The sequence below is a fragment of the Misgurnus anguillicaudatus genome, chromosome 14, assembly GCF_027580225.2.
Source record: "Misgurnus anguillicaudatus chromosome 14, ASM2758022v2, whole genome shotgun sequence".
Classification (NCBI taxonomy): domain Eukaryota; kingdom Metazoa; phylum Chordata; class Actinopteri; order Cypriniformes; family Cobitidae; genus Misgurnus; species Misgurnus anguillicaudatus.
Genome location: NC_073350.2, coordinates 34,513,208 through 34,522,696, shown reverse-complemented (window position 1 = coordinate 34,522,696; position 9,489 = coordinate 34,513,208). Strand labels below are relative to the sequence as shown.

General features: G+C 33.0%; 1 protein-coding gene across 1 annotated transcript; it reads right to left on the bottom strand.

The window, feature by feature from the left end:
• Positions 1-442: 442 nt before the first annotated feature.
• opn6a (opsin 6, group member a) lies at positions 443-8,566 on the bottom strand. Its single transcript, XM_055183245.2, has 6 exons — positions 7,725-8,566; positions 5,848-6,053; positions 3,745-3,844; positions 3,561-3,665; positions 2,332-2,555; positions 443-1,423 (listed from the first exon to the last, which is right to left on the bottom strand). Exons 1-6 carry the CDS (start codon positions 7,981-7,983, stop codon positions 962-964), a joined length of 1,356 nt encoding a protein of 451 aa, XP_055039220.2. The 5' UTR covers positions 7,984-8,566; the 3' UTR covers positions 443-961.
• Between the last annotated feature and the right edge of the window lie 923 nt (positions 8,567-9,489).

Below are 9,489 nucleotides of genomic sequence, written 5' to 3'. Positions count from 1 at the left end.
TATGTTTTACTCCAATGTCACCTTAGGGGCTTGGTAGAAAAAAATTGAAATAGAGAAATAATGATATAGAAAGAGAAACATTTGAAAGAGAAACATTTTTGAAAGAGAAGAAAAGTTTTTAAGAAAAAATAATTTTAAAAGAAAAAAAAAACATTATATTGAAAGAGGAAACAAAATTTGAAAGAACAAAACATTTGAAATACAGAAAAAATTATATTGAAAGAGAAAAATTTGAAAGAAAAAATATTTTGAAAGAAAGAAAAATAAATATTAAAAGAAAAAAATCAAAGAGGAAAACTTTTGAAAGAGAAAAAAATGTTTTAAAAAATTATTTTGAAAGAAAAAATATATATATTGAAAGAGGGAAAAAATGAAAGAGAAGAATTTTGAAAAGAAAAAAATTGAAAGAAAAATATTTTGAAAGAAAAAAATATTTTGAAAAAAAGAAAAAAAGTATTTTGAAAAAGAGAAAAGAAATTTTTTTCAAGAGAAATTTTTTTCAAGAATAAATTTAAAAGAAAGAAAAAAACATCATATTGATATGAATCAACATTTTCTCTTGCTGTTTTTTAAGGGTTATTGTTTAAGGTTCAGACATCAATCTGCTATAACATCATTTTAACACAATAACGACAAAGATTTACACATTGATATTTTATTTAACTCTTATTTGTTTGATGAACTGCAAACACAAAATAGTCACAACATTAACATTAAACATTAAGCAGAATGTAGAACATTTATTGTTTTTTTTAACACACAGTCATATTTGTTCAGTATGTTGTAGATTGTGTTTGGACACTTCATGTTTGTTTATGATGTGATGAAAAGGTGTGATTGAAACAAAACACTAATAATATTGACATGGACAGTTGAGAACAATATTCACATTCATCATTTACAAAACATTTAAAAATCCTAATATTCAAATGTTTAAAAAAATGAATAATTTCCTTCTGATCTACAGTCTGACGCATTCAGACTCGGGTTCGTGTTCGTCTGTACAGAGCTCGTGTTGGTTGTTAGGAGGACTTTCAGGGTGACTCCCCACACCGGAGTCCGGGCTGGGCGCGGGGTTCAGCGGCTCTCGCTCCGGTCGGTACTTCATCTCGTGCTTCTGCTGGTTCTCTTCGCGCAGGTCCACAGGTGACGCGTCCGCCCTCCCTTTGATCTTTTTGACGCGTTTGAGTTTGACGTTATCTTTACCGTCACCCCTGCAGGGTAACAGCACACGCACATCCCTGCGAAACTTCGAGCTCAGGCCGAAATAAATGAGCGGGTTATAGAAGCTCGCGGACTTAGCGAAGAGTCGCGTGAAGATGCTCGTGAGATTCGGCACGTGAAAACCCCACGCGGACCACATGGACACCACGGCGTATGGAGACCAGGCAAGAATAAACGCGGTGCAGATCACAATAGAAACCTGAGAATCAAACAGAACCGAAAAAACAGATTAGGTTACAAATGAACAACATTAGGACAAAAGAAGTGTAAAACTCTCAGTGAGTGACGTCATTAAAGCATTTAAAACTTCCTAGATAATAATTTTTGTTTTCCAAAACGTTCCCCTAACATTAGTTTTTTGTTCTCAAAGGGTTTTTGGTTTCCATAACGTTATTTTCCAAGGTTTGTTTTTGGTTAGCTAGGAAAGTTTTTTAGGTTAGTTTATTGTTCCTCTAAAGTTAGAATAACGTTAAGGGAAACATTATTTTTAGGTTATTTTAAAAATAACCACCCTGCAACGTTATGGAAACGTTGTTTTGTGGTTGCAAAAACCTATAAATTTGTTTTTGGTTACAAAAAACAAAAAGCGGAAAACTAATGTTGGGGAAACAGTCTGTGTTTGCTGGATTAAAAATAAATTTATTTGGCCAAAAATATGTTTTAAATATATGGGAAATACATTTTGTAAAAAGTAAAGCTTCATTAAATATATTTTTGAATTTACATATATTTAGTTTTAACCTTCATATATTCATATATTTCAAAAAATATTTCAGGCCAGGGGCAACAAATACATTTCTTATTTTACAACCCATATGGCAAAAATAAAATTTTCCTGGCCAAAATATAAAAGTTTGTATAAAATGTAAGTATAAAATTTGCAGTTAAAAATATATTTAATTTTAATGTTTTCAAGCCTGTTATGTATATTGTTTTGTAACAAGTTTTTCTTCCATTGCAAAATGAATAAAAATGCTTTAAAATGTATTTATTTTTTAAATATATATTTTTTTAAAAAGTGGCCAAAATATATTGTTGAAAAATACTTTTTGTAAACATTTCAGAATATATTTCAGTATTTAATGGCCATTTTTTATATTTACTCACAACTGTGACGTCTCTCTCGATTTTTCGCTGTCGGTCGGTCAGGTCGCCCTCTGCAGACATGGCGTTTCCCCGTTTGACAGTGTTAATAATGGAGATGTAGGAGAAGAGCATGATGAGGACAGGCATAAAGAAACAGAAGATGAGAATGGAGATGATGTAGGACTTGTGTATGGTGGAGTAGTTAGCTTTAACCCAGTCGATCTCACACGTGCCATAACCTCGATCTGTCAGACAGAGAGAGAGACAGATACTCAATTATCTTCATGACCAATGAAATAAGAAATAAGTGAAAGTGAGACATTTTGTCAATATTAAAAATGTTAAACAGATAGGCACATTCATTCTTTTCTCTTTCAAAATGTTTTTTTCTTTTAAATACATTTTTTCCTCTTTCAATTTTTTTCTCCTTCAAATTTTTTCTCCTTCAATTTTTTTCTCTTTCAAAACAATTTTTCTCTTTCAAAAACATTTTTTTCTTTTTAAATGTTTTTTTCTCCATTGTGTTCTCACAATTTTTTTCTCTTTCAAAAACTGTTTTTTCTCCTTCAATTTTTTTCTCTTTCTAATTTTTTTCATCTTCAATTTCCTTCAATTTTCTTTCTCTTAAAATTTTTTTTTTCTTTTTAATTTTTTTTTCTCCTTCAAAAATGTTTTTTTCTCCTTCAAATTTTTTTCCCTTTAATAAATTTTTCTACTTTGAAATTTCAAAATGTCAAAAATATGGCACATTCATTTTTTTCTCTTTCAACATGTTTTTTCTTTTAAATAAAAATGTTTCTCCTTCAAATTTTTTTCATTTTTAATTTTTTTTTCTCTTTCAAAATTTTTTTTTTCTTTTTTTTCTCCTTTAATTTTTTTCTCTTTCAAAAAATGTTTTCTCTTTACAAAACATGTTTTTTTCTTTTTAAGTTTTTTCCTCCTACTTTTTTCTCTTTCATTTTTTTCTCATTCAAAAACTTTTCTTTCAAATAAATTTTATTCTCCTTCAATTCATTTTTCTCTTTCAAACATTTAGGCACATTCATTTTTTTCTTTTTCAATTTTTTCCCTCTTTCTATTTTTTTCTCATATAAAACATTTTTCTCTTCCAAAAATTTTTTTTTTCTCTTTCAATACAAAATTTTCTCTACCCACCAAAGTTGGCATTGCTGCTAATTGTTGGCTATTGTTATTATTACGTGTGTAATGTGAGCTGTATGTGTTTAAGTGATGACAGGATTAATTCTGACCTGTGTAGCTTCCCCAGCCGAGGATGGGTGCACCGGACCAGAACAACGCTCCAATCCAGATGAAAATAACAGACATGATCACTACAGTGTTGGTTATACAGTGAGCTGTGGACAGATCAGAGTCTCGTATCAGTACATGATTCAATTCAAAAATTGTAGGAATGAATGTAAAGCTGTTATTTACCTTTATTTGGGTGGCAGCCCTTGATGTATCTGGTGATGCTGATAACAGTGAGCGTGTTGATGCTGCCCAGACCGAAAACAAGAGTAAAGAATCCATCCACCTGCAATGCATGACAAAAAAATAACACACAAGAAAGCAAAACTTAGTGTATGAAATACATTTATACAATCTTAAATATAACTGCAAGCAGCATATGAAGTATAAGTAAGCATCACAAGAAATATTCACTTTGGATAAATGCACCAGCCAAATACTTAAATATAAACTTCACATCTCAAACATTTAAAGTGTCAGACAAATAACAAGTTTAAATTCAGAAAGGTCATCTGTGAGCTCTCGGTGACTTTCAGAGGGCTTTTTACACCTATAACCATTGAACTGCCAAAGACTCTCAGTCAGAAGAAAAGAGCGCTGGATTTAATGAGCTTTGATGAATGGATACAGATGAAAATGTGAATGACAACAATATAATGGTCCTAAACTACACAACATCCATTTACACATACATCAATAGCTTTTACTTTCTGAACGGATCCAGGCAATTATAAAATGAGTTAATGATTTTTTATAAAAGCTTGATCTAGGTCAGTGATGTAGTGTGAGAATGAATTGTTTCTGGGTTATTGTTGGAGTGTCACACACACACACACACACACACACACACACACACACACACACACAGTTAATAACACATCCATCTACACCTGCTGCTTTCAATCACATTCACATTTCAACAGCTTTAGTCCAACATGTCTGAAGATCTTAATGGATTTAACATCATCCTCATTACTGATGTTAACATGAAGCCAGAATAACATGATTTCTCATCCATTATCATCATCTGGAAACAGAACAAACTCTCAAGCTTGTAGCTTTTATTTATATATAGACATTTATTTCTGTACTGTGAGGAGCTTCTGAATCATCAACACTGTTTTACTCGAGCAGTGCTTTGTAATAAACACTGGTTTTAAAAGTATTTTAAACCAAAGTTATTCAGAAGTTGTATAATTCTATAAAGCAAAATGTGTATTTCTGTAATAGCTTTTGGTCAAACAAGTAAACACATTAAACCCCATGACAATCTCTGCTGGCCGAATGATAAATGAAAATCCAATATCTTTTTCTGAGTAATAATGATAAAAATGTACAAATTACTTTCTCCAAAAAGTATTTAAAGAATTATTACTAATTACTTTCTAAATCACATTTAGTAAAAGATACAAAGATTGAAACGACTCGAATAAATCATATAAAAATATATGAATTATTCTGGTCACACTTTTTAAACTCTCACTATAACTAACTATTAACTACTTTTGCATCAATATACTGCTAATTACTGCTTACTTGCAAAATCACCAGTGTTAAATCAACACTGCTGGTGTTTATATGAGTAACAGTGTTGATTTAACACTGGTGATTTTGCTGTGTAAAGTAGTTGTTAAGTTTATATTGGTAGGAATTGGGTTAATAAGGTTTTGCAGAATCAGGCATTATTTTTGTGCTTTTTTAAGTATTAATAAACAGCCAATATCTCAGTAATAATAATGCTAATAACCAACTAATTAATAGTGAGAATTGAGTGTTACCATTAATCTTATTAACTCACAATCCAAAGTATTTAAAGGGAGAAGGATACATAAAAACATAGACTTTAATGTTGATGTTAAATCCACTATTGTATTATATATCATTGATCTACAGTCCATGGACAGTATTTACTTCAATTACATCAGCAGTTACTGAAAATAAAGTAATCCCTTACTTTTTAAGGAAAAATTTATTAAATAACAGTAACTAATTATTACCTAGTAGTTACACCAAACACTGTTGTTTACCACACCATAGATAAACTATAGGCTATATTTCGCTGAATGCTGTCTAGAGAACATGCCTGTTTATAAAGGTTCTTTGTAGTGAACAAAATTCTTTGAATTCTAAAAATGTATGAAAGAAATGTTTTGTAAAGAAACCTTTGACTGAAGGAACAAACATGTTTCTTTTATGGCATCACTGTGAACCTTTTTATGCACCTTTATTTTTTGACACGAGTGTTTTTAAAGTAAAGCAGTGTTGGACCCAAAAGCTCTTTTTCTGTACCTGACACGTCCACACTGATGTGATGAGATATCCATTATCCCTGAAAATGTTGAAGATTTCCAGGATTCCTCTGGAATATCCAAAGATAGAGATGCTGGCATCAGATATGGCGAGATTAAGAGTCAGATAGTCTGTGGGTTGTAGAGATAATCTCTGTTTGAAGAGGACGAAGATCACAATACTGTTTCCAAACCACGACAACCAACCTGCAGAAACACAAACATACATACTTCACTGTGTGCTTCAGATATCAATCTGAGACATTAAGATTTTACATAAAGAAGTTATTCTGTCACTGATGATCTATATTAAGAGATGCAAACACATTAAGCAAGAACTTATAGTACAGTATGGTATTATCACGGTATTATTTGAAGAACCAAGGTACTGCTGTTAACCCTCATTCTGTTTCAACCTAAAAAATAATGTAAATAAATAAGTGACTTAACATAAACCTTCCCTCGATTACTCGAGTGTTTTAGTTCAATGCACAAATTGCGTGATTTCTCTCATTCACCAAGAAATTTTGAATTGAATCAATTTATTTTAGTTTATTTAAATCTTTGGATTTGAAACGTTTACCCATCATGCATTGCAGCATTCATAAATGAACTGCTACTGTTATATGAGTGTTGTTGTGCTGTTTGTTGTCTTTATTTAATGCAGCTCATTGTTTTTTATTTTTGTGTTGAAGTTAAGAGCTCGTCTTTTCACTTCATGAGATTTGATTACTGTCACCATTATTGAGACTTATGTGTTAAGTGTCGAGGTCTCTGTGTGTTGTTTTACTTGATATCTTTGCTTTGCAAGGTGGTCTTTTTTTCAATAGACAAAATTGGAGAGTTTGACTTCATTGCCTGTTCAGCAATTTTAAGTAGATTTAACTTAATTTGAACAACATTGACATTGACTATGTTTTTTTAAGTTGTATCAACTTTTAGTATTACTGTAGTATCACCATGGCACCACCACAATGAAATGAATGTATTAAAGTAAGAAATAAATGGGAGTTTATTAGAATCGATCTCCTGATTGCGTTAGAAATAATTGACAATGAGCCATTGCAATATTTTATTTTTTATAAAATAATGCGTCTCCACTTTGTGTTGTGCCGCATTACCACAGTGGGTGTGCATTATTTTCAAATAATGTAAAGGAGCAGAGTTAATTATTCCTCTTATGCCACAATTACTACAATCATTGCTCTGGTGGTTATTTTAAGACATTTGTGCATTTATCGAAACATAATGCATACCTGTGAAATTCAACCAATCAGAATAAAGCATTCAACAGCCCTATAACTCTATCTAATGACTCCTGACAGAGACAGACAGACAGACAGGATTTCCTCATAAGAACTCCAAATCTGAGCTCTGTAATCCATACAGTATGTTCTCAACTGCTTCAGTAAAATATACAAACCTTTTTCAATAAGTAATAACAGTAAAGACTTTAATTAATTAAGAAGACTATTAATAAAGAGCACAATGCACTATAATATAACATTGAGTGTTCATCATTTGTTAAAATGTGTGTTAAAGTAAATCTATGATGTACAACTATGTTGTTGGTATATGCACTGTATAATAACTGTGGTTATATTTATTCATATATAAATTACTGTAATATAAGCAGTATGAACGTATATAGACTAATGCATAATACATCATTTTAAAGCACAATAAACAAACTGAAACTACATTTATATGAGATACACAACTGTATTTAACTATTGACCAATCAGTGTAGCTTGATTTCAGATATTTTACATTAAAATAAACCTATTAAAATATCCCACAGGCTTACTATAAATCTAGAACAAGCGTATAATAATGTTGCATTTCAGCTAAATGTAATGAAAGTTAAGAGAGACTGACCCAGAATCAGCAGATAAACCCCGATGATGGTCTCTCCCTGGTCGGACAGAGGCTGATCGTTGTTCATCAGACTCAAGTTATTATTCCTCCAGGGAATATTCACCTGTACCTGAAGCGCGCTCCTCACAGACATACTGCGCGCGTCTCCGCTTACACGCGCACAATGAGTCAAACCCCGCGTGCAGCTTCGATAAAAGCGACGCCTCGCGTCTCCCCCTGCGCGTAAATCCCCGTTAAAAATATCCAATCTGATAATCATCTGATAATCCTGCCACACACGAGACAAACGTGTCGTTAAACTTCAACTTCAACACAAATAAAGAACAAAAAATAAAATATCATAACAATGATTTTATATCAGCTAAAGATAGCTGGACGTAAGACAGACAGACAGGCAGACAGACAGACAGAAGTCATTATATTGAAAATCTCCTCGTGTGTTTCACTGAAAGAGTGTAAATCAAACCGGTTTAGGTGTGACAGAAGTTGAATTTAGTTTAATATTCAGTGCTATTGAGTTTAATTGAGCTGCTGTCCAGGGTGCTAAACCGGAGGTCAAGGCTCAGTGGTGATCGGGTAACAACATGAATGCATTTTTGCAAATTTACTTTGTTAATTTCATAAATATTTGTATCTCTTTTGTATGGTGTGTTTAATGTGCAGTGATCAGAAGTGATAATAAACAGGCAGCTATAAACTTCAGCAGATATGATGTTGAAGCTCTGATCGTGACCGTGAGCGGTCAGTGGAAGTCTTTTCTGGTTAATAGGATCAGACTTACTGAGTTAAGAGCAGAAGGGTTCAGGATAATCTCTGCTGGACACATTCAGTCACAAACCTTACCAACAATTCATGCATTACCTATAGTTTATGCCTCCTTTAAATCAGATTTTACTCTGGAATGATCGGTCCATTTTTATTAGAACGGCTTCATCTGTGGACCTTTGTTAAAGGAATAGTCTACTCATTTTCAATATTAAAATATGTTATTACCTTAACTAAGAATTGTTGATACTTCCCTCTGTCGTCTGTGTGCGTGCACGTGGGCGCTGGGGCGCGCTGTGACGCTTCGATGGCATTTGGCTTGGCCCCGTTCATTCGGTGGTGCCAATCAGGGATAGAGTTGGAGGTGACCAGACACATCGGCGTTTTTCCTATTTAAGACGAGTAGTTATACGAGCGAGTTTGGTGGAACAGAATAAAACGTAGCGCTTTTCTAGGTGGATTTGGGGGAGGAGCTTTATTTTGTGGCGTGGTGGCACTTTTGGGAGTACTTCGACTCGCCTGAAAAGTCCGCTCCCCTTCTCACTCTCATAATGGGAGAGGGAGGGTGTTACTGCGCTGAGTCCAAGTACTCACAAAAGTGCTATTACGCCATAAAATATAGTTCCTCTTTTAAATCCGCTTAGAAAAGCGCTACGTTTTATTTTGTACCACCAAACTTGCTCGTATAACCACTCGTCCCAAATAGGAAAAACGTTGATGTGTTTGGTCACTTCTAACTTTATCTCTAAATGGTACCATTGAATGAATGGGGCTAAGCTAAATGCTATCGAAGCGTCGCAGCGTGCTCCAGTGCTTACGTGCACACACACAGATGATAGAGGGATGTATCAACAATTCTTAGTTAAGGTAATAACATATTTTAATATTGAAAATGAGTAGACTATTCTGTTCGATAAGACTTTTAATTGTGGTTGAAGCACTCTTGGGTTGTAGTAATAGTGCTATATAAATAAAATTGCCATTTCCATAAACAAGGTTT

Excerpts from the sequence above, each read along its gene's own strand:
- opn6a (XM_055183245.2), bottom strand. The coding sequence starts at position 7,983 with ATGATTATCAGATTGGATATTTTTAACGGGGATTTACGCGCAGGGGGA. Across the intron at positions 3,845-5,847 it reads CATCAGTGTGGACGTGTCAG|GTGGATGGATTCTTTACTCT; the intron begins GTACAGAAAAAG and ends CATGCATTGCAG. Across the intron at positions 2,556-3,560 it reads CGGCTGGGGAAGCTACACAG|ATCGAGGTTATGGCACGTGT; the intron begins GTCAGAATTAAT and ends TCTGTCTGACAG.